At 37.5% G+C, this 25,851-nt stretch overlaps 1 protein-coding gene across 2 annotated transcripts in view; it reads left to right on the top strand.

The window, feature by feature from the left end:
* plod2 (procollagen-lysine, 2-oxoglutarate 5-dioxygenase 2) overlaps positions 1–24,918 on the top strand; it is a 36,093-nt gene extending 11,175 nt beyond the window's left edge. Inside the window, exons 2-20 of one of the 2 annotated variants that reach the window (XM_008396812.2) lie at positions 1,420–1,511; positions 2,988–3,124; positions 5,149–5,312; positions 8,402–8,514; positions 8,608–8,671; positions 8,788–8,885; positions 12,086–12,187; positions 14,617–14,742; positions 14,839–14,960; positions 15,748–15,852; positions 16,718–16,843; positions 17,705–17,846; positions 18,706–18,768; positions 20,295–20,408; positions 20,642–20,707; positions 20,901–21,005; positions 22,250–22,396; positions 22,915–23,040; positions 23,994–24,918. In XM_008396812.2, coding sequence (XP_008395034.1) covers positions 1,420–1,511; positions 2,988–3,124; positions 5,149–5,312; positions 8,402–8,514; positions 8,608–8,671; positions 8,788–8,885; positions 12,086–12,187; positions 14,617–14,742; positions 14,839–14,960; positions 15,748–15,852; positions 16,718–16,843; positions 17,705–17,846; positions 18,706–18,768; positions 20,295–20,408; positions 20,642–20,707; positions 20,901–21,005; positions 22,250–22,396; positions 22,915–23,040; positions 23,994–24,149 — 2,168 coding nt within the window. In that variant the 3' untranslated portion in view covers positions 24,150–24,918. The remainder of the gene's footprint in view (positions 1–1,419; positions 1,512–2,987; positions 3,125–5,148; positions 5,313–8,401; positions 8,515–8,607; positions 8,672–8,787; positions 8,886–12,085; positions 12,188–14,616; positions 14,743–14,838; positions 14,961–15,747; positions 15,853–16,717; positions 16,844–17,704; positions 17,847–18,705; positions 18,769–20,294; positions 20,409–20,641; positions 20,708–20,900; positions 21,006–22,249; positions 22,397–22,914; positions 23,041–23,993) is intronic. The other variant, XM_008396813.2, reaches the window with a different exon arrangement.
* Positions 24,919–25,851: the final 933 nt, after the last annotated feature.

The raw sequence follows: 25,851 nt of genomic DNA, 5'->3' as shown, positions 1-25,851 counted from the left end.
GATTCTGATAGAAAAGCTTTTTAAACCCTGGCAGATCACATTTTGATATGCTTTGTGCTACACAGCTTCGGACCAGTCAGGGTGTCTATGCTGACCCCTTTCCACTGCTGGAAGTGCCAGCTGTGAGCACATAATTATTAGAATTGGACCATGGACCTATAAAAATCAGGATGATGTTCTCATCCTGAAAGCGAATGATCACAGCAACAGGTTTGAGGTGTTTACTCGGCCTCCAAAACTCACTAGGTCTCAATTACACCAAACATCTATGGACTATGCAGGATAATAAAGTCCAATCTAAAGAGGCTCAACCTCACAACTTGCAAATACATTCTGCCTCTAACATCATGGTGTCATATAATGCATCATACATTCAGGGTAGTAGAAAAGTCCATTCCTTGAAGGGTTAACACGGGTGTCAGAAGAGAACCAGCACACTATCAGCCAGGTGGTCATATTGTAATGCCTCATCAGTGTAAAATGCATTATTATCAATGAGGGTTGTACTTGCTCTTTAGCTATGATGAGGCTCAAAATGTCATTTCAATTAGCTCTGTTAAAGATTTTTAAAAGACACAGGGGGATTCTCTTTCAGACTTGATTCATAACCAGTTTAATGTCCCATTGACTCATAAATGATTTACAAATGGTTGATGTAACATGCTGTCTATTAAATAAAGGTCAGATTTGCTTTTCGTTTTCAAGTAGTCTTATAAAACTGTTTTAATGGGCCAATAAGTTTTTGTTGCCCTCTCTGAAGATTAGCTCATGTTTAGCAGACTTCTACTGTCTGCCAGGAGCAAATTAGTCTTCTCCCTCCGTGCAGTAATAACATCTGATGAACAAGATGTAGAGATGTTGGAAATTTTCTCACCAAACCTTCCATTCAAGGTTTGGAGGTTATTCAAAAAAACTCTTCCTCTTTCTAGTGTTACATTAGACTACTGGTGAAAATGTGTGTTTGGCTAACCCGTTCTAAAACCTCAAACTTCAGCACTCAAGGCAACTGGGAATGTCCCTGAGGTTTCTGGGAACCTCTCTATCCCAAGAGGAAATAGATAATTGAGTCTGTGTTTGAAAATGTGCCACTGTTTTTAAATGAAATTAAAATTACAACAGTCATTCCTAAATCAAGACATAGGTTCAGACTGCTACACCAAATGGTCAACAGTATGTTGACATAGGTTTGAGGTTTACAAGGGACATGCTTCACAGGATAGCAGAGGGAATCTCAATACTTATATTTAAGCTTAGGAAAATAAATGTTTGCGGATATGTTTTAACTCCAGCCAATTTTTTTTTTTTTTTACAACTTTATATGTTGTAGTTTCCCTGTGTATGGACATATCCCTTCATCCCTATAATTTAGCAGCCAAAAAAATATGTCATGAATTTTAACCAAAGTTGTGTCCATTTCAGAAAAGCTGGTAGTCTTAACTGTGGCAACTAAGGAAACAGATGGCTTCCAGCGCTTTATGCAGACCGCCAGTTATTTCAACTACACTGTGAAGGTAAGAGCATCTCATTTACTAAATCCATGCCCAAACATTCGTATTGTTTGTAATTATACAGAACTAACACACACTCTGCAGGAAAATGTTTTCCACACACAGTTGCCAGAATCAATTGAGCCTGTTAAAGGAAACACAGATGTGCAGGAAACTCCATGATGTAGCTCCATAATTGACTTTTGTGGTTAGAAGAAACCATTTTGTTTGTTCTTAGCTTGGAGGTTGGTGGGGACATGTCTGCACTGCTAACCTCATGCGCCCCTATATGCAGTACTTTTACAGTAGTTTGATTCTAAAACTAATCTCAAATCTTCAGTAATCAGGTTACAGAACCAGAGAAGATAACTATATTGGGGTCTTAATTATGTTGTCATTTTAAGTAAATTAGATTATTTTTTGACTTCTTATTTTTTTTCTATAACTCACTTCACCCTTAATTGTGATTAAATGATAATTGTTTAACTCTTCATTTAAAATTAGAATTTCATCAAACATATAAATAAAAAACACATAAGTGTGGGCTTAATGAAAATTATTATTAATATTAATTTAAAAGTTATTATGTTGACAAGCTGCTTTTAATATTTCTCTATCAAGTTACTTAAGACTTTGGTCCATAACCAGTATACATTTTACTGAAGGTTATGAAAGTCTACCTCCTGTCTTAATTGTCATCATCTTTTTTATAAATAACTCCAGATTTCAAACATTAACTAAAAGACAGATGTTTGAGGTAAAATAGTGATATAATAATGTGGAGGTTGAAATGGTGCAAAAACCTAGTTGCTTTGTTTTACATATCTTAAACTAATACTTCTCCACATTTTCACCCAGAATCACTATTCAGTCTTCTTCCGTAGGTGTTCCATTCATTAACTCAGCAGTATTTGTCCACTGTTATATAAAGACTCTCCAAATCTGTCAGATTCTGATCACATCTCTCGTCCCTCGCCCTCTCCAGGGGATTCTTTCACAGATCATCTCTGAGATTTAGTTCTGCTTCTGATGACAGAAGTGCATACAAGAAGATTTGAATTGAATCAAAATATAGATTAGGGGTGTAATCTACATATTCATATTTTCCCTCTTAGAGTTATTTTTTTTTCCAGTTGAATTAGACGTGTTGTTCTAAAAGGTCTAATGTTTTTAACATCACAGAAACATGGTAATTCAAGAGGTGTGGGTAGACCTTTTATATCCATTGTTCATCAGCAAAAACACACATGAAATAAATCTCCCCATTAAAAATGTACATGGATACATGTACATGGTTTTTTGGTAGCATTTATAAATAGGAATTAGTGAAATGTTCCTTCCAGCTCTCTGACGTATGACTTAGAAACATGGGGTCGACTCCTTCAGAGGTTTTCCAATTAGGAGACTTATGGCTGCTTAGATGTAGATGTAAATGGACATTTTCACAGCCAAACTTTATGTGTTCAGCCAGTTCACAGTCTGTCTTTTTGTCTGCATCAGGTCTTGGGAATGGGAGAGATGTGGAAAGGCGGTGATGTTGGTCGTTCTATTGGTGGAGGGCAAAAAGTCAGACTACTGAAGGAGGCCATGGAGAATCTGGCTGCTCAGGAAGATCTTGTCGTTTTGTTTGTGGATAGGTATGTTATGAGCCAAACTAATGGTTTGCATCAGTCTTTTTATTGTAACATATGACATACTTGGCTTTGAGTTTGTTTTGTTACTTTACAAACGTTAGTTTGATTTACCTTTCATTTGATCTACATTTAACTTCCGACCAAAAAAGGGAGCCAAAGCACTTTTTGCAGCCTGGTGCAAATGCTAACCACCATGTGCTGTAATAACAAATTTGAAAGCCAGAACTTCTTAGTGAAAGGTGTTTTTGTTGAAGCAAAAACACCAATCAAACATTCAGAAACGGGCATTATTATACGTGAGGAGAACGATTCTCAAATACAGGTAGCTGAACTGTAAACTTTTAACACGGATGGAAAATACTTCCGTGGGTAAAGCGAGGGGATTTAAAATAAATACTTTGCACAAGTCTTTATCTTTAAATAGAGCAAAAAAGAATATTTACAGTGACGTCTTAAATGTATAATTTTAGTCATAATTGCAGGTCATAGCACCTTGAAGCAGGTTGTTAGAGAGTAATTTTCTCTCTTTTAAAAGAAGCAGTTGTGGTCTAATAAACTACTTGGAAATGTCAGAGGATTACAAGTAATTCAGTGTGTTTTTATATTTGAAATCCTCCTGGCCCACCAGGAGTGTTTTGGCAGGTACTGATTCGACCTTGCATCTTGTTTTACGATTCAGTCACCTATAAAGTTAAGTATGAATTAACTTATCAGTTTTTTATTGTAAAGAAATGCGATTCAGAACATGCATAGTTTCTGAAATGAATAGAAAAGACTACAAACACTTGTCAAGCAGCATAATTTCAGACTTAAACCTATTACTGAATGTCTTTTGCATTACTATGCCTAGCAAAATGATTGATTCCCTATAACGTTTTTACATCTTGTAAAGTTACAGCCTCAAACTTCAACATTGCATTGTTACTGTCAGAGATGGAAAAGCACAACATCTTTTATGTTTGGGAAGTGGAAGGAAAATGATACATGGTTATACAATTATTTATCCTATAAAAAATGTGGCATGAAATTCCTTTAGGCAGATATCGCACTGCCCCTCTGCCATGATAAATAAAGAGCTCCATGTTTAGCATTGCTGCTCCCCTTGCTGCTGGCTAACTCATCACTCAATTCAGTGTTAAAATCGTTTAACATATCCTTCACAATCATATGATATTATTTAGTCTTTTTAGTTCCATTACAGACGCTCTCATTTTGGTAAACACTACAGGCAGCCTGAAAAGCAATATAATAAAATACTTATAAATGGAAATTTGAGATTTCCAAGCTAGACTTGTCTTGAATTTATTTCCGTGTAATTCTCAGACACAATCTTGAATGGTTTTATGGAGAGCAGACCTATGTTAACGGGATAAGTACGTGATTTATGATTTAACAAGTCGCAAGGGATCTTTATATGAACATGTGTCTGCCAGATGTCAGCAAAACTTTTCAACTTCCTCGCCTACGTCAGGCTTCCTCTCGTGGCTCAACCTTTACTTTTCCTGCCATCTTCTTTAAATGGGCCACATACTGCACTATTTTTAGACCCACATACAAGCTGAATATGCTCTCAAGCTTTCAAACTCGTGCTGTCACACGAGCAGAATAAAAGCTCCCATTAATTGAAGAAGCTACAGTCAATGACTCTTGTGAAATTCTCACAATTTAGCTCTAAAGACCAACTGCACACGCCAAACTAATAAAAGCACCAAATAAATTAAATTACTGATACTTTAAGATCCGATAATTATGTTGTTTTGTGTGTGTTAATGTCTGGAAAAATAAACCCCATTTGGAACCATGGCACTGCACAGGCAGTGCCATGGTTCCAATTCTCATACAGTCTTACCAAACACAAACGCTGTGCTATGCTTTGCTTACATTCAGATTTCTATTAGTCCAAGACAAATGAAAGCCTATACTCTGTGTCAAACTCAGTGAAATATGTTGAAGACAAAACTGCTCCTCCAGGATAAATAAAAGGCTAACGATCTGTTATATTGTATCTTCTTTGCTCCCCCCCTAAGTTATGACCTTATCTTCGCTGGGGGACCAGAGGAGATTCTCAGGAAGTTCCAACAAGCCAATCACAAAGTGCTGTTTGCTGCAGAGGGAGTGATATGGCCAGATAAGAGGCTAGCTGACAAGTACCCTTTAGTCCGAAGTGGCAAGCGCTACCTCAACTCTGGAGGTGGGTTCCAAAAGTTCAGTTTGTCTTTAAGGGCTGAAGTGTTTTGATTGCTGTTGGAAGCCTGATCATTGCTGTTCACACTGTAAAACTCACCCACAGAAATCTTACAAACTAACGTTGCACCTAAAATATATTCATTGACTAGCACAAAAGTGAGACAATCACATTTCTCAAATTTCTATTTATTTATTGTCAAATATTAGCAGATGTTCTGTAAAAATGCGTAATGATATCAGTAAAAGTTGTCAATGAAATATGTATCTCAAGTCATGCATTAAATTCTTTCTGCCAGATATTTTTAACACATAAATAGCTTTTTATAACATGTACCACATCAAATAAAGTTTGTTCTTTTTTAATGCACCACTGAGATAACAGATATTTCAAAACAGAATTTTGCTCAAATGGAAACTTGATACATGCATTTTCACATAGGGCTAGGTTCGTCTGGACAGCTAACATTGGATAGTTAACATCAATTCACCATTTGAAATTTGTTTTAAGTTTCTACTAAGGCGTTTTTGTATGGTTTTAGCATTGGTTTGAAGATGTGATGCAAAAAATCTAATTAAACCTGTAAAGGGGCAAACAGTGTCTCAGCACTTTACCTGAAGGCATAATCTAGAAGAGTGCAACAAACACTGGGATCACTGCTTGTTTATGTAGCTATTTAAACTGTCTGTCTGAGCTTATAACAGTCTTTTACATACTAATATAGATGTATTTCCATAGTATAAGTACAGGGATTCCACACAGAGCTTTAAATATGTGGGTTTCCATCTATATTATGTCTTTAGGGTACAATAACTCCTAAACCACCCCCAATTTGATACCTGTGTTTAACCACACTTTACACTATGTCTAACATTTGCAGAAGATTTTATTGCAGTCTACTCTATGCATGCGTAGAAAATTGAAGTAATGCTGGATTACACAGGTTAAAACCACTTACTCACCCCAGTTCTCTGGATGTAACACATTCCACCATTAGCTGTTGAACTCTGAGGACTTGCAGGCCTCTTTCTGGAATTCAGTGGGCTAATCACACTGTTCTAGTATTCGGTGCAAAGAGTGTAGCAGCACCAAAAAGGAATAGTAATTAGCATGTGTTAGTTTTAAAATAGAAAACCCCAGGATCTTTATTGCTAATTCCTGGTGTAAAATTTGAGTATATTTTCCAAGTAAACTTGGATTGTGAAGTATTTCCTGTCTATGGTGAGCAGAATGTGGGAGGAGGAAATTTGCCCAAAGTTTAACCTTATGCTTAGACATCTTTTTTTAGCTGTTATCCTCCCAGTGGTCCATTAAACGTAATTACGGTTACATGTCGGGATGCTTTCTAAAAGTAATTGCAAATGGTGCATCATGGAGACTTAAAAAATCTACGTAGGTAAAACATTTTGCAACAAAGCAAAAGCTTATTTGTGGCTGACCTAAACCCCATCGTTTCCAATTCTCTGGAGCATTGGACTGCTCCTTTCCCTGTGGTCATCAATTTGGTGCGACCTCCCATAGTGGAGCCTTGCTGTCTCAGACTGATCAGAGACTGCTTTTTGCGTTCATTGTCATTGACTTGACATGTGGATTTGTCTTGGGCCCCTGAGTTGTGCCACAGTTTGCATGAAATTGCAGGTTTTGTTTGTGTTCCTACGGCTACCGCCCAAGTGACCAGTGAAGAAAGTTTTATAGCATTTGGACATGCACAGTTGTGCCACAGAGAGTGTAGTACTCTGGGGATGGAGGAGTTGAGATGGAGAGATTCCGTATTGGTGTTAGACTGTGAATATTTAAACAGAAGAGCAAGAAGGTCACTTCAGGTCACTTTCATTTTGCTCCTCGATATAAAGCAAAGTTTTGTCAGACAAAATGTTTTCCAGTGCCAAGTCTCAATTTTACATACTGTTCTTCCAATTTTTTACATCATAGATTTCACACTAGTTAAACTCATCTTGCCAGCATGATGATTAAGTTGCAAAGCTCAGTTAATCTCATACTGTTCTTCTTGTGCAGCGCAATAAGTTCACTGTTCTCCAATGACCTCTATTGGATCACAGTTTGGTCTAGCACTTTTGGGATTTGCTGGAAATGCTCAGGAAGGTTGCAGACTGCAGACATGTACACCACACTATTTGGTACATTCCACTACAACATTTCTTGTAATTAGTTTCAGACAACATTAGAGCACTGACATAGATCAGGATTTGAGTGCCTTGAGCTGCTGTAATGCAAAGTATTATCAAGGCATCAAAAAAATAATGCCTTAATAAACATCCCAAAAACTCTGATCATGTCTGGGAATTCCAGGATAAAGCTAATTAAAGATGGAACATTTGAATTGGAGTAAATTCAGCATAATAATCTATTACCGTGTTCAATTAAATCCAGAAGTTTCATGCTACATTGTTCATGACTTTTTGGTATTTTGCAGAAGGAATATTTTAGAGGGATCAGAGGATCATTGTGTCTTTTTCGCTCTAAAGGATAGGAAGACTAAGGCAGACTGTTCACTGCACTTTCCCAGGATCTGTAAAATGAACCACATACCAACAATATAATCTGCATAAAATTGATGATTTTGCTTTGAACTTTCTTCCCTCGTTCCTACCATTTATATTATGTCATGTCTGTCCATTGACTTGTTTACAGTGTCTGAGGTTTTTCCCCAATGATGGGATATAAAACGACACACACCAGCAACATAGCTAAACCCTGCAATCTGTTACTGTGGTTGCTGTCCTTGAGCGACAGAGTGAGAGAAGAAAAAGGAGCTCAAGTTAGAGAGGAGTATACCATGAGAATGTACATTTAGAGTTTAAGTGTGTGATGTAAGATGGTCACAACAAATGGATTGCAGCTTTTTGCAAACCGCTTTTACTTTCTGTGGAAAAGAAAACGTCCCTGCCCTGTGTTTATGTGTGCCTCAGATAATTGCCAAAAATCACACTTTGTTTAAGGCGTCATGGCTTCCTCGGATGAAGTTGGAGGCTGTTAAGCCAGCCAGCCACCCAGCAGCCTGCCAGTTGTGTAAACATCTCTCACCATATCATTTACACGTTGGTATGCATTTCACACTGTTCATTTATTTGCAGGTATAATTGGCTATGCCCCGTATGTAAACAGAATAGTTTCACAGTGGGATCTCCACGACAATGATGACGACCAGCTCTTTTACACTAAGATTTACCTGGATCCATTGAAACGAGTAGGTCGTTGTTTTTTTTTTTGTTTTTGTATTGGCATTTTTCAAAAGAAATGTTTTGGACACCTAGTACATTTTTATGTTCACATCTTACAGGAATCTCTGAACATGACTCTGGACCACAAGTGCCAGATTTTCCAGAATCTGAACGGGGCTGTTGGTAAGTAATTATTAGTATTTACTGAGCTAGTGAGAAGACTTAGTTCTTGGTGAACTAACGTCATATTGACATCAAATCTGACCTTGAAATCTGGTGGTCTTTATGTTTTTTGGCAGATGAGGTGCTTCTTAAGTTTGGAACCGACAGAGTGCGAGTAAGAAACACAGCGTACAATTCTTTGCCTGTTGTCGTCCATGGAAATGGAAACACTAAAGTGAGTATGAAGCTCTGCCCTTTGGTACAAGTGGGAATGGGCTTGCAATCTCTTTAAGAATATTTTAGTTTCCAAGCAACCCCAAAAGTATGCAAAATGTCTATCATTATCCAACTTTTTTTCTTTAACAGTCAGACAATAAAAAGCAACAGTTATTTCTGCTGCTACTCAGATAATGTATCACATAATTATTTTTAGTTATAAAAATAACATCTTTAACATTTATTGTTTGTTTCCTTGTTAACCATTTGCTAAATCAAACATTTTGAATTACCACCTGGTAAATTTTGTGGTAACTTTAAAGTTGTTGATTAAACAGGACATGCATACATATTTTTATCCTTTGTTTTTTATAGAGTAACATTATAACTACTTGATATTAACTGTGTAATTAGTCAAGCTGTCTGAATAAAGACTGAAGAAGTTGTGGTTTTAAAAAACAAAAGGGTTTAAAACCACATCAAAGTTTAAGGTGCCTTACTGGCTAGACTTTCTTTTTAATGATTCAACTCTTGTTAGATACATTTTACTATTTATAAAACAAAATCGTAGTTTTTCACATAGTTGTGCTATTTCATTCTAAACCAGTATTTACTTTGAGTATGTGGAATGTAAGCTGTTTTTTTGTTTGTTTGTTTGTTTATTTCTTCTTTTGTGAAATTATGTATTACTATGTTCAGCGAATGCACTTTTAACAGTGCTTTATTTCACCTTGAGGCAGCTATGACTCTGTGGAACGAGTAGTTACCCTGCAATTGTAAAGTTATGAGTTTAATTCCAGCTCCCCCTATGCCAGATGCAATTGGTTTGCATTTGGGCAAGCCTCTTCACACCAAGTTGCCTATTTGTGTTTGTGCATGTTAGCTAATTCGACTAAGTGAATGTGGCACTTGCACTAAAGCGCTTTGGTCAAAGTGATGCTATAAATGTTCAGTCTATTTACTGTTTGTAGTAGACTGTGTGCATATAACTAACTGAGGCAATACTAACAGAATGTGGCAATTATGAATGGAGAACATGTAAGGAAATAAGTATGATGGAACACATCCATCCATCCATTTTCTTACACCCTTGTCCCTCTGTGAGGTCGGGAGGGTTGCCTATCTCCAGCTAACGTTCCGGGCGAGAGGCGGGGTACACCCTGGACAGGTCGCCAGTCTGTCACAGGGCAACACAGAGACACACAGGACAAACAACCATGCACACACACTCACACCTAGGGACAATTTAGAGAGACCAATTAATCTGACAGTTATGTTTTTTTGGACTGTGGGAGGAAGCCGGAGTACCCGGAGAAAACCCACGCATGCACAGGGAGAACATGCAAACTCTATGCAGAAAGACCGGGAATCGAACCCAGAACCTTCTTGCTGCAAGGCAACAGCTCTACCAACTGCGCCACTGTGCAGCCCTGATGGAACACATAAGATAGGAAAATAAGGTTCAAACCAGTTTAGGTTTTAAAGATGGTCATTATTCACACCTGGAGATATTTCCAGAGAGAAGATTTTGTCTTTCTTCTAAGTGAGGGAAAGGTTTAGCTGTTTCATTCAGCCACCTAACCACCTGTGCAGCAACAAGTTGGGGAGGAGCAGCACTACATTGCTCTATGCTCCATAAAACCAGGAAATATTTTAGTCTGTCTGGCAACTTACCGTAAGGAATGTAAAACTCTAGGAACAGTATAATGAGAACTTTTGGTGGTTTTGAAACCACAACTGGTATACCTTGATGTTAGATGGATTTCTTTTTACCCTAGTCCTTTATGTCTTTCACAGTAACCACTCATGATGAATAGTGTATTTCACTTGATACATTCCCCCACAATGAGTGGAAAAAAAAATGCAGCCTACTGGATACTTGCCAGATGACCCTCGCCATAGTTGGCTTCTCATCCATGTCAAGGTTGCTTGCTAATGCTCCTGACCATGTGTTTCTCATTTGCTCAATGCCATCATTCAGTTATCAGTCCAAGAGAGTCAGTAAGTTAACAGGATGTCTGTAAGATAATGCTGCAGTTCTGCGGAAGTTTAGTCTGATATTTCCCGTCCTTTAACTCATCACAATCTTTTTCCACTAATGACCACACGAGCTTTGAACGAAACCCACCAATTTATTGAGTCATTTTCCCCAAAATGTCATACCAGCTGGAGCTGAAGCGCTTAATGGTAGAGCACTAAATCCATGCCTTTCTAGGACTGGACAGTTGAATAACTGGCATATATTTAAATACTACCTCATGTTTAATCATCTGCAGCTCATTCTGGTTGCAAGAAGATTATATGTTTACTTTAGCATGGGGAAATTAGCAAAGTAAATTAGATACTCTTATACAAAATGCTTTTGTTAAGATAAATATCCAAGCACTCAGCAGCAGTTAATGAGATCAGGATATTTAGTAAATAATTTAAAAAATATTAGGATACCACTTGAAAAAGTTTTGCAGTGGTCAGAATTTGAAATACTTTTTTTTTTTTTTACCAAACACTCAAGTTTTTTTTTTTTTTTTTTTAGATAAATGTTCAATCCAGTGCATGTCTCTTACTTATATGGCACAATGTATAGGGGAATAAACAGGGTTTCCAATATTATGAGACATATTGCTGAGAAATATTGTTACAAAAAGATAAAAAAAATGTTACCAAACATATTTCTTACTTTTCTAAAGTCTACTTGCTTTTGTTTACACAATGCTTCATGTATTAGAGTAATACAAACCAACTCATTGGTGAAATAGATTGTTTTAAAATCAATATTGGTGGTGGCTTGACTTCTTGTCACTAATGACCTAATTTCATTTTCTGTACATAAGTGTTTCGCTTTGGATTTATTTAATTGAAAAACAAAACTAGAATGTCTTTTTCTCATTTTACAAGACTGACATAGAGGAGGCTCAAATGAAAATAATATTAACACAACTTAAAACAAGAAAATCAATAAAATGTTAATTGAGATGAAAAAAACAACAACATATGAGCTAGTCATGTATACTTGGCACCAATATTTGAAATGTTGTATTCCAGTTACTTTTATTACAGTAATCAAAATACACAGATTTGTCCATTACATGAATTACTGAACATTCTCTGATTTCTAAACCAATCGTTTTGTTGCACCACTAATTTTGACCACTTTTGCTGAATAGAAGTCTAGAATAGAAAATAAATAACCATTATACACTGACTTTGTTCTTTCCACAGATGTACTTGAACTACCTGGGGAACTATGTCCCCAACTCATGGAATTATGAACATGGGTGCAGCCACTGTGATGACGATCTTATGGATTTGTCTCAGTTACATGTAAGTGATTCACATTTAGCACTTTTCCATCTGTTTGTAATGCTTGTTCTTTCTAAAACTGTTGCCATGGAAACTTTTTTTTTTTTTACGTTTAATTTTTGGTGAAGTAAGGAAAAGATGAAACAGTTTCTTGTATTTCCAGTACGAGCCGTCTAGCTCCGGGTAACCGTCTAGACAGACGGAGCAGAGCTCGGTTTGTCTTCTTTCAACAGATAAGTGAGGCTGTCAGTTTGGCCTTCTCTCCTGCAATAATAGCCTCATACGTTTTTGGACATTTTTAAGGCGCACAAACGTGATGTGATCCACTCTGGAGAAAAGGGAAGCATTGCATGGCTGTGGTGCAGGATATGGTTTCTGAGGTTTTGAGAAGTGCTCATTTAAAGGGGAGTCACTGTTGACCAGCCTGCCTTTTAGTGGGCTCCGCAATCCGGCTTTTTTCCACAATAGTGAGTTATAGCGGTCATGCTGAAAATTTGTCAGTCTAGGCTGGAGTTGGGCAAGACTGGCAGGCTTTCGGAAGCTTCTCAGGCAGTGTGCTGCAATCTGTGAAGAATGTTATCAAATTTGTCACTCTGGGCATTGAGCTTGGAATCTATCACCGATTTCTTTTTTATTTATCTATTGCTTTGTTTTTGTAAGTTTTTCTTCACAGTTTAATAACATCAGGACTTTGCGTTTGAAAAAAAAAAAAATCATTCACCTTTCTCATTTCAACCACAAATGTCAATGTTGCTTTAGGAATTTTCTGTGATGGTCCAATGCAAAATTGCATATAATTCTAAGTGAATTTAAACATGGCTTGCATTTGTATTCAGGACACTTTACTCTGATATTCCTGCAAAATTTCACTTCTACCAATTACCTTGGAGACTACAATTATTAATTCTAGTCTCAGTGGAAATGCAGCTTTTTTGTAAAGGCCTCGTGGGTTTATTAAAATGCAGTAGAAAAATATGTAGAACAATACAGGAAAAGGTCCAGGAGAAAGTTGTGGGAATTTTGAACCTGGGTTTAGATTTAAACAATGGAACTAAATGCGTAAAATGAGAAAAATGTGTTTATTCTCAGCGAATTCTGCACATGTTGACTATAAATTTCATGCCACCACAAACCCACCAAGACAGTAGCTTGCGGTTTCTGACACTGAGCTAATTTGCAAGGAAAATTGACAAAGATTTCAGTCTCTGAATGTGCAACGATGCTGGAGAAATACCCCAAAATACTTGCAGCTCTAAAAACCAATTGACAAGGGAGGGTTGAACGCAACTTTCAGATTTGAGAAAAAAAAAAAAAGGAAAAATATATAATTTCCTATCCTCTTTACAAGTATGCACTGCTTGCCTTGTTTTGTTTGTTTATTTGTTTGTGTTTTTCTTTATATAAAATACCAATAAAATAGACTGGAGTTTGCAGTTACCCTGTCACAAATGTGAGAATGTCCAGTGGCTACAAATGTTTTAAACTTTTAAAAGTACATTCACACTAACTGAGGCACATAAAAAGCCTCCAGCTGACCTTTCACAATGAATGCAGAAATGTTTGCTGAAGTAAAATAGTCTGAGAAGACATATCATTCCGCTGTGTCTCTTTGTTTGTTTGGGACAGAGACGACCAGGACATCGGGTCACGTGGGAACACTGTTCCAACTGTGTCTACACTGTGCCTTTCTACTCGGGTGAACTCAGTCCACTGACAGTCCTGTGTGGCTTTTACGAACTTTAACTTTGAACCTTTGGCCCTGCAAAGACACTGGACGTCTTAACCCACCAACAAAGACTAGCCATCCAGATAAGCCCAATTTCTGGGTCTGCTTCATGTTAAACCTTATTGTAAATGCTCCAGTCTGTCAATGCGACCTTTTCTTCTTTATTGGTCGGCCCTATCCACAGTCCTGGTGTAACAATTTAAGCTTGTGTTGGCTTGATGTTTGAGGTTCCTTTCCTGTGCCTGAAATACAGTCATTGCGGAACGTGCAAATTAGACGGTTCGGCAAAGGAGGCATTTTATCCCTGGCCCAGACCTTTTGCTGTGAACTGGTCAAGACGATCACAAGTCCAGACTGGCCCGTGTGGGCTAAGCAGAGTATCATGGGAAAGTCTTTCCTCATCTCTGTGTCCTCTTTTATTCCCATCTATGTATAGCATGTCCACAGTGTCATTTCGTGAGTCTTTTATGTGCCTTCAATCATCACTTGGGCTTGAGTGTAGGAGAAAAGCATGCAATGCAAAGAATAGCACTAAGTAAGGCTATTCTGTTGAAGCATTACTTAGTGCTTTGCGATGTTGGCGACATCTGCAGAGCCATAATGTTTATATATCTGTACGTTTGAAGCGAACTGTAAATATTCTTGATTTATTTGAAACAGTGTTGCATCACTCTGATTAGCTGTTTAAAGCAGAAATGATTTATCTTTCCTTTTATCCAAACAGGAGTATCCAGACGTGCTGGTCGGAGTGTTCATTGAACAGCCAACTCCATTCCTCCCTGAATTCTTCCAGCGACTGCTCACTCTAGACTATCCAAAAGATAAACTGAAACTCTTTGTTCATAACAACGTGAGTGTGTGCAGCTGCTTTTTGGGGTTTTCTTTTTCTACATTACTGCAGTTCAAATCCCTCCCAATAATCTGTTAATATTGGCTCCCTGCCCAGGAGGTTTATCACGAGAAGCACATTCAGAGGTTCTGGGAGGAGAATAGGGATGTGTTCAAGAGCTTCAAAGTTGTGGGACCAGAGGAAAATTTGAGCCAAGGAGAAGCCAGGAACATGGGAATGTATGTCCGCTTCCTCTAAGTCAAATATCTTTCAGAATCTTGTGCTTGAAAAACAAAACAAGATTGAGGTAACCAGTTCATAATGGGATAGCTCTGGAAAACCTTTGTATTTAAGCTACTGATGCACCAAATCTCACCTGCTAGCACAAGCTTTTCTTCAAGAACTGTAATTAAAAAGACAGCATTTTTTGTACACAAAAAGTCAGTTATGAAATTATCCAAACTGAAAAATTAGAGAAAAAGGAAAAAGGATTCTCAACCATTCACAGGTTTAGTTTTTTACTATAGTTGCCTGAATGTACAGCTTATATGGAAATTGCATTTTTTTTTCCCTTACATGGAATTTTATTCCCTTACATGGAAATTGCATTTCCCGTTTAAATAACAACTCCTGCACTATGAGCACAACCTGTCTAATGCTAACATACATTGTTATGACTGGAAAAATATTTTTTTGAGTTTCCAATCCTCCTGTAGTTTGTTTAAAAGTTAATCTATCGGTGCATCTCTAGTTAAAATATCTTCAATACGTTTAAATTAAATATATTAAATGTATGTTTCTTAACATCTCCAGTCTGAAAGACAAAATCAATTGAATCCCACTATAAACAATTCATGCTCTCTGCATTTACCTGGATAGATGACACTTAAGTATGAAATATACAACCAATGTTCTATATAATTCATCATCTACATAAAGCTTAAAGATACTCAGACTATGTGCTTAAAATTCTCTTATGCATTAAAAGAAGAGATGTTTGACAATGTTCCGTGTTTATTTTATCAGGGATCTTTGCCGCAAAGATGCTTCATGTGGCTACTACTTCAGCATAGATTCCGATGTCATGCTCACCAACCGGCAAACGCTGAAGCTCCTCATTGAACAAAACAGGTACTCACACAGCAGCTGAAACAGGAGTCATACCAGAAGTTACAGAAGTTAGCTGTAACGTCAGCGTGCTGAAGTGTGGGATTCATTCCTAAAGTGGCAAACCCACAAGAACATTACAGCCAAGTTAATTCAAGTTTTAAAAAGGTTGCTTTGTGTTCCAGTATTTTTGCCCTGCCTCATAGAAACAGATGGAGTCGGGCGCACTAGTCCTAAAATGCTACTTGGAAATACCTAAAAAAAAAAAAAACACACACATACAAAAAACAACAACAAAAAACACGCAAACCCTTTTTCCCCATCTGCAGCGTATGATTGTGAAGAAACCTTCCCATAAACTGGATGTCACTGTGGCTTTTGTTACCGACTGGAAGCATGCAAGGCGAGAGACTTTCTAGGATATTTAAAGGCACCATGGGAATTTTCTCCTGGCACTGGGGCTGTTGGGGAAAAAAAAAAAGAATAGAGAATGCGCTTTGCACGAGTCTGTCGTAGAACATACGACTACCTAATTTAAATTAAAACAATTTTGGTGTATCTTTTTTTTATTAAGCTGTAACAAAACAATATTTCACAATACATTTAGAATATTTTCATTAATAATAAGATTTGTCAAAGCACTTCCCCTCCAAAATGTGACACAGTGAAACATTTTTAGAACAACCAGAGGCAAGGCATGGGAATCATTTTAATTCAATCAAGCATAGTAAGTGGGCCTGGTTTCCATTAAATGTTTATGGGATTTGTTACTGAATTGGCAGTTATTTCAAGCAAAAGTTAATTGCTCAGCTCCGGCAGGTTTTTAAAGGGAATCTGTACATTAGACGGTGGTCTAGTTTTATCCGTTTTTTCCACTTTGCCTCCACAGAAAAGTCATTGGACCACTTGTCACTCGTCACGGCAAGCTCTGGTCAAATTTCTGGGGAGCCTTGAGTCTGGATGGCTACTATGCACGATCTGAGGATTATGTTGACATTGTACAAAGGAAACGAGTGTGAGTCAAGCGTATACCACTGAACAACGTTTCTTTTTTTTTCATCTTTTTAAACACAGCATGCATGTTTTAATCTCCGAGTGTTGATGTAACTCCTATCAAATGCATCTCAGCGTTTTGACAACATTTTTAGCCACTATTAGCGATACATAGCAACACAAGTCCAGTAGCTCATTGGAATCAGTGCAAATACTTGAACGTTCACCTTTAAAGTGCACATTTGTTACATATTCTACATAGTGCTGTGTTACACTTAACTCACCTTCCATTGCTACTCAGGACAACGTAATATGTTCTGTGTTTTTCATGACAGAAAATTGCTTTGCTGTTCTGCTAGACAACTGTTACAGTATCATTCTCACTGTAACTCTCTTTGTAAAGGCGTAAGAACAGATTGATTAGACTCCGTTTGTCAACATAATGTGTGTAGCCTAAGATGAGCTTGCTGGCATTTTAAAAAATGGCTGTTTAAAAAAAAGACTACTGCACAACATACTAGTGCCAAACAACAGCCATATTAGCAACACTAATTGTACAGTAATTGTATTATGTGCAGATTATATAAACAATTGACATTTGGATGATAAAGAGTTTTGGCAGGAATTAATATGTACGATAATCTAAAAATGTCATTACTTGGATCCCAAACCAAACAGTCCCAAGCAAAAAAAAAAAAAAAAAAAAAAAGAAAACAAACTTTTGAATATCACATAACTTACATCAACTTTGTTAACCACATAGTTACTACAAGTCAGTAGTTGTTAAATCCTAAATCATGCATGAAGTGAATCAAATCACCAAACTCTCTTTCTTCCCTTAAGATAGTAAAATGAAATATTTTATGTTTCTTTTTGCTTTAAGGGGTGTGTGGAACATTCCTTTCATGGCGCACATATACCTCATCAAGGGAACTGTATTGAGGAATGAACTTAAAGAAAGGAATCATTTTGTTCTGGAGAAACTGGACCCAGATATGGCTTTGTGTAGAAACTCCAGAGAAATGGTAAGAAGGTGGGGGAAAAATGGTGTGTAGGATTTTTAATATTACAATGAATATGTTTTGCTATTAATAAGCTTCTGCCACACTGTTTCTATACTTGGCACATATTTTGGCACATCTGAAAATGTTTTTTAAGATAAATGCATATGCTACAATATCAGTTTTGTAGAATGGCAAATGTTGGAGTGTTTAATGGCATGCTGGGAATAGTAAAAATACAAGGCAGCTAGGCAATAGTGTGACAGAAGTGTTAAGGTATTAGAAAAGGATTTTGTTTATATACCAAGAAGGCTTAATAATGCCAGTAGAAAATGCAACACATCTAACTTGTAACAAAAGTCAGTGACTCAATGGAAACCAAAAACAGGGAAGTATGTAGGTGTTTTGAAATGTATTTGTCACCAAGGCATGACCCAACTATGTTCTTGGTTTGTCTACAGAGCCTTAAGGTACTCTGCTCTACTTGCATCCCATCATCCTTTGTTTTTTGCTACCATTATTGCCATGATCTCAGTCAGTTGTAATGCTTGGCTTGGCAGCTGACAACACGTATCTTGCTTCTTGCTTTTTTTCTTTTCTGAACACCTTTAAACTGTTCACTTGGCTCCGCTCTGTGCCACCTACTTGTCACCTCTCATCAGAGCTGAAGCACTGCCCTGCTCTGGATGCACTCCTCCCATACTAACCCCGAAAAAACATCAGCTTCAGAGGGAATCTTGCTCTTTTGATCATGCGGGCGCGTTTTCACTCCTACTAAGTTCTACTATGTGTGACATGGACATATTTTAATTGTCACTTTGTCTCCTACTGTTGAGCAAAATTGATACAGCCTTATTTACATGATGCTTCTCCTTTATTGTAGACCAGTCACAGGGAAAAAGACTCCCCTTCTCCGGAATCATTCCATATGCTCAGGTCCCCAAAGGTCAATATTTGCTTTGATTGTTCTGCTGTCTGATATTTTCATTTTCAATGGTATTGCACTCAGACATGAATTGATTGTGACTCTTGTAGTAGGTAGTGCTAAGTTAAAATGTCAGGTTCCAATAACATTTAACATTGAGATCGAGAATTTTCTACGATCTCAAAGTTCTACGACCCCTTGAACTTTTTCCACATTTTGTCATTTTACAATGGCAAACTTCAGTGTATTTAATTGGAATTTCATATGGTTAACCCACACACAAGTTTGCCAAATTAGTGACATGTAAGGAGAAGAATACATCATTTTTAAAACCAGTGCAATCAGTTCATAATTAATTTCTGTCAACCTGAAAAATAGAGGTCTCTGTGGTGTGGGCAGCAACATGCTGTGAGGATGTTTTTTTTTTTTGTTTTTTTGTTTTTTATAAACACAGACAGGGAAGCTGGTGAGACTTGCAGGGAGGTAAATACATTGTAATTAGGAAAATCTGTCTAGAGCTGTAAGAGGCAAAGGTTCATCTTCCAGTATGATGGCATCAATACAAATACATTATTTTCATTCAATTTCTCAACTATGCATAAAGAAAAACAGATAAGATACGACCTGCGTTTGTGTATGAAACATGAAAAAATGTAAAAAAAACAAAAATAATAAGCAAAAGTTCAAGGGTTTGAATGCTTTTACAGTGTCTGTCACAGTGTAAGAAGCAACAACAAAAAAAGAATTCTTACAGTTTTGGGGAAAATAACGTGAACCTTTTGTTTGTGAAAAGTTTAAATTTATAAGCAGTTTAGATTTAGATAGACTTTAAAGGGCTTAAGAGTCATTTTGCAAGTCCTCTACTCTGATGCTTTACCCCTACAAGCCAATCACGCGTTAGCAGCACCTCCCCCACTGAACACACCGACTGATCTCAGACTAGGCTCCAACACAACACACCCTTTTACCTCGCTTCTTATGCATTTGGCCTGAATCACATCTTTGCAAACACGAACCGAGACATTTGCAATTTGGAAACTCGGCACCACACGACTGCCAAACAGACCCATAATCTGTGATTTCTGACATTAACAAAGCCTAGTCTGATAGTGAGTCCAGATCCACTCCCACACAGCACCCTCCCTATGCATCACTGAAATTAGAGCGTCCTCTCTAGATCTGCTTCATCCCAAGATGCCCTTCTGGTCTTTCCTCCCCCCTCCCCCAAACCCCTTAATGACTCTGTCTTGTCCTTACAAGAGCAACTCAGAGAAGACTGACCAATAAATAATCTCGGATTATTTATATGCCACCTGTCTACTTGAACCTAGAGTTAAGCATGATTTCAGTGTGTTTTTAGACACACTTAAATCAGTTTTTATTCTCTTTCGTATGCCAAAACCACTAAGGGATTTACCGAGCTTTAAATCTGCATGTTTTATGGTTATGTAGACGCACATCTGTTGTAAATAGTGAGACATCAAGAGATTTTTCACCTTCAGCATTTGTATGGCATTTAAGAGCATTTATTTCCCTGTTTGCTGCAGGGAGTATTCATGTACATAACCAACCGTCATGAGTTTGGGAGGCTCATTTCCACAGCTAATTACAACGTATCTCGTTACAACAACGACTTGTGGCAGATATTTGAAAACCCTGCGGTAAGTCATTATGGTCTTTCATTATTTTTACATGCATGTGAAATCTATTTTTTGCCACCTGTAAAACTTATTAGAGGTAATGGAAGGATTAGAAATATGAGACAATAGAAAGCTGTAGTGCAAAAAAAAAAATGTTCCTGGCTGGTAGGGAGAGTGATTAGCCCTGTGAGGTATGCAAGTCCGTAAACAGCGTGAAAAAATGTCTGCTTATCTAAAAATCTTTCTGCATGCAGGACTGGAAGGAGAAGTACATCCACCCAAACTACACACAAATTTTCACTCAGAACCAGTTGGAGGAGGTTTGTGTTTATGTGTGGCTTTCACATGTACCGACTGAGAGTGCGAGAAAGACAGTGACATAATGTCGCCTGGAAATCCCAACATCTGGTTTTAGCATGTCTGGGTATTGTATTACAGCAGCTACAACCCCAGGTGTGAATCAAGTCTTTCCTCTGTAGTCACTCCATGCATGTGTTCATGTGTGTGTTGCAGCCTTGTCCAGATGTGTTCTGGTTCCCGGTGCTCTCAGAGAAGGCGTGTGATGAAATAGTTGAGGAGATGGAGCATTATGGTTTATGGTCTGGAGGCAAACATGAGGTCAGTACTGTTGGTGGAGACTTCCTGAGCATAAAAGTGAAAGGTATTGCAATACTAGTGCATGCCTGTGGCCACTGTTTTCTGGGATTTCTTTTTTGCTTTTTATAAGCATTTTGTGTGTTTAAAAATAATATTCTGCTTCTAAGCAATTTTTTTCTTCTTTTCTTTTATTCTTATGTATAACTTTTGATTTAATGGCTACATCTACAGTTATGGTAAGAGAAAAGTACACCCTGTTCTAAGGTTTCACTGTATAAATGATATGGCATAATTTGGTTTCTATAATCATTTCAGTCACCACTCACCACAAATTCCTCACTGCCAATAGTTATTGAACAATGACTGGGTCAAATGGATTTTTTTTTTTCAAAAAAGCATAATACACTACAGAAACCCAAGATGCTTACAAAATGTGTCAATTCCTACAATTTTCTTTTTGCAATGATTATATGCAATGTAAAAAGTCATATTGTAGAAGTAGAAGCTGAATACAGCTAGTTCCTTGTTTTTAAATGTATTTAGTTTCATAAATAAATGGAAAATCCAAAAGCATGTATAGCTAGTTTGAGGTAACAGTTTGTGGCTAAGATATTTTCATGCTCTCAAATACATCTCAGTCTTAGCTGAATGACAGCATGGGCTTTAATAAGAGTCAACCAGCGTTTGAAGTTATAACTTCAATCACTGGGTGTGACATAAAATCTTCTGAAAATAGGTTATAATTAAACCTGATAAAGTTCAATACATACCCTGCAAGGATACAAATCCTATCTCTTTCCCAGGGCTACAAGTTTGAGTAATTGCATCCCTGGTTTGGGAGCTCTAACAATGCTGCCTTCCTACTTTATAACAGAAAAGCTCATAGACACAGAACTAACATACAGTAGTTCCCATGTCTAAAATGAGAAGCTGCACTAAAGAAAGAACTAATGATCAACATTTATTTTCATGGTGTTTGGCCTGTTTTATGTTGCTTTAAATTGGTAATACGGTGTGTCTGTGAGTTTTCCGGGACAGACTGAATTCATACAGACACTTTGAATAGCTCTGTTCGGGAAGTGACTCTCCTGGATGGGTCATTAAGCTTCATGCTGACAGACAACAGCCCTGCCTGTGGTTTTATTGGCACACAGACACACCAGCATCATCATCACGGTGAAAGCTGTGGTCACACACTTTTGAGAACGGCGGGTCATTTGTTCCATTGTTAATCGCACTACTTTCTTTTATCGTCCTTCTTTCAGGACAAGAGGATCGCCGGAGGCTACGAGACCGTTCCGACGGATGACATTCACATGAAACAAATTGGCTTTGATAAGGAGTGGCTGCACTTTCTCCGGGAGTTCATATCGCCCGTCACATTGAAGGTTTTCTCCGGCTATTACACAAAGGTTAGTTTGACATGACTCAAACCCCTCTTCTTTCTTCTAAAAGCTAAAACTTGTCTCATAAACCCCCCGGGGGATGGGAGAGGTAACAATATCATGAATAGAATGTCCAATTGACTTTTTTTTCCCCAGATTCTAATGTAATACCCTGAAAACGCTATGCAAGTTGTGTTGCTTTGATTCCTTCATTCTTGCTTGAGGAAACCTTGGATCTCTCATAAAGCACCAACTATTTCCACAAAGCTCCTCCCTGGAGCTGCAGTCTCCAGCTGACCTTCTGCTTCACAGAGCAACCCTCCGCAACGCTTTCCACACACAGCTCCACCCTTCTGGCTCTGTTGTTTTGCTGCCAGAAACGTGTTTCTTTTAAATATAGGACACAATTCAGGAATTGTTTTACTTTATAAAAACATTTAGCCTGATGATGTTTACAGGCCCTATTTGTGTGTCATTCAGATTTTCCAAATGCATTCATTTCTGACTAGCCAGTAACGCAGTGTGTTTCTGTTCTATCACGGCAGGGATACGCATTGATGAACTTTGTAGTTAAATACACACCCAACAGACAGGCCTTCTTGAAGCCCCATCACGACTCCTCCACCTTCACCATCAACATCGCTCTCAACAACAAGAATACTGATTTTCAAGTAAGATGCATTTTGAAAATAAGTCACATACTGCCATTTTGGTTTCTTTAGACTAGAGCAGTTTATTCTAATATTGCTATTAGGTCGGTCATTTTTCTTTCTTTGGCCAGAAACACAATGGATGCAGTGGTGATAGACAAAATCTTGGACCTTTTGGTTATTTTAACCAAAACGCTTTTGCCCCTTCATAAAATTTAAGCAAATGTTTGTCTTGAATAATATAATTCATATTCTTTTGAATATGAATATGAATGTGAATTCTTTTGAATTCTCTTATAAACTTCTTTTGCCTCTCAGTATTTTCTGTCTCAAATCAAATTACATATATATGTAATTTATATACATATATATATATATATAGTCATGAGATGCCTAAGTAAAATGGGTATCTCATGGCAACACCAAGCAGGTGATGTAATCCAAACGTTGTTCTGCAGACGTCTGCAGGATTTACAGGAAGGGCTGACCTGGTATTGTATTATATGTACTATGTACATATAATACATCAAATTATATGTAATTTTATGTATATCCCTTGAGAATTTTTTTGTTCTAACAACTCCTGTTCAAAATACATCTGTTTGAATTTACTAATACTGCAAGCTGATGAGAACCTTTAATTCTGGCCTGGTGTTTAAATCCCTTCAAAGTTGCATGTTTTTACTGTTTTTCTAAGTGATGTTTTTGTAAGTGTTTTAAATCAGACAAACAGAATTTATTTTGCGAGACAGAAGTAAAACTCTTTTTGGAGAAAAGCATCTATTGACTCCATGAAAACATTCCTATGTTGGAGACGATGGGGCAACGCTAGCTTGGAATAAGACATTAAAATGAAAATACCTGTGGTCTAGCAAGGATATATTAAAGGGACTTGGTGAAAGTTCTTGTTTGTTGCACTTTGGGCATCTTAAAAACACAATGTTTTTCATCTGCTCTGTTTACACCCAAATTAGGGGGGAGGCTGCCGTTTCCATCGGTACAACTGCTCCATAGAATCACCAAGAAAAGGCTGGAGCTTCATGCACCCAGGACGCCTGACTCATCTCCACGAAGGTCTACCCACAACCAATGGCACTCGCTACATCGCTGTGTCCTTTGTTGATCCTTGAACTGTCCTTGAATGCCCTGCTATAAATTATTTTTTTCTTTATTTTTGCTTTAGTATTTTTTTATTTTTTTGGTTCGTTTTTGTGTTTTGTCATCACACGATGCAATTCTCTTTTTTTTAAAGCAAATGCTTTGAAAGAATTATTTTTTTTTCAAAGAATCTCTGTCAAACAGAGTGAAAATGGTAAAGAAAAGTGACTGAAATAAATGGCATAGAGCAGATTGGAAGTAAAGCTAAATCAGACAACATTTATGTGTACTGTAGGTTGCCATAATGTTTATAATACTGATTTTACCATCATGGTAGCCGTCATACACACTGGTATCTTCACAAACAAGCAGCTGAAGCATGTGCACATTTAACTGGAGTAATTGTGTTTCATGTATAAAATGTTCTTCACAGTTTGAAGCTTACTACTACTGGTGCTACTCGACTTCTTTATTTGCTGGATAGCATGTTAATTTGATTTTCTGTACTGAAGCAGCTTATTCAAGACTTTTATTGACAAAACTTTGAAAATGGCTATTTTCTCAGTATTTTTACTAACAAGCAAGTCAGCAGATTTCAGTGCACCTGTTAGAATTTTCACATTTTCCTGCCCTCTGCTATTTTTTGCTTTATTGAAAATACCAAACATTTGCTTTTCTGTAAATAAAAATACCTTTTTTTCCAGAGAGATGTGAGTGACTGAATTTGGAAACTCAGAAAGCGAACATGTTTAAGTTATTGTCGAGATTGAATAAAATCTGGTTGCTCCTGTATTATTTTGATGATTGTGCTCCTGTTCCGGTTTCTCATACCAGGTCAGCCCTTCCTGTAAATCCTGCAGACGTCTGCAGAACAACGTTTGGATTACATCACCTGCTTGGTGTTGCCATGAGATACCCATTTTACTTAGGCATCTCATGACTTCGTTAACATTGATTTGACATGCAACTTCCTGACTTGGAATCTATATAATTGAGTTGAATTTACTTTTTTTATTACATGTGAAGTGGTATAAGAGGACAAGTGTTTGTTGTAAATTAGTGAACAGAATTGAACTGAATTTAATTGACACTTGTATCTCTATGCTTAAACCCAACTGAGACATTTTTTTTATCTGGTCTCTGAAGTTGCTACACTGTTCTTTCTGAGGATCTTAGGCAGCTTTCTTGATCTTACCATGATATTCACTCTCACTTCAACAATAAGGAGCACACTGAACTAAGAAGGGTCAAAGGTCCTTCTCCAAAGACCTATCAGCTTATCATCTTGCCCACTCATCACTTTTACAGACAGACCTACATGTTAACCTGTTTCAGGTTGTTATCACGTTTAGACATGTCACATGTAGAATCAATCAGGCCTGTTTGCTCTGAAGGGAGCCGCACGTGTGTGTTTTGAGGTGTGGTGTGATGATATACATAGGTAAGAATGTAGTTCAGTGTATCTTGGAGGGAGTGTGCAAACATGTACATGTACACCTAAAGAAAACTTTGCAGGTCAGAGATGTAAAGACTGAGAGCGTGCAGATGGGGAACCTATAGCGGGTGAAATGGGGTAAGGTGTCATGCTTTAAAATAGTGATGTTCAGTCAGTTTGAATAAATTCAAACCGGTGCTTCACTGATATGAAACATCTAAGGTCTCACATTTCTCATCAGTTCTCATTATATTTTAACATCCACAACCTCTAGAGAGTTGTCCCCACCTCTAGGGGCC

Source organism: Poecilia reticulata, linkage group LG20 (assembly GCF_000633615.1).
Source record: "Poecilia reticulata strain Guanapo linkage group LG20, Guppy_female_1.0+MT, whole genome shotgun sequence".
NCBI classification, from domain to species: Eukaryota; Metazoa; Chordata; class Actinopteri; order Cyprinodontiformes; family Poeciliidae; genus Poecilia; species Poecilia reticulata.
The sequence above is the reverse complement of the archived record's forward strand: the minus strand, read 5'-3'. Positions and strand labels throughout refer to the sequence as shown.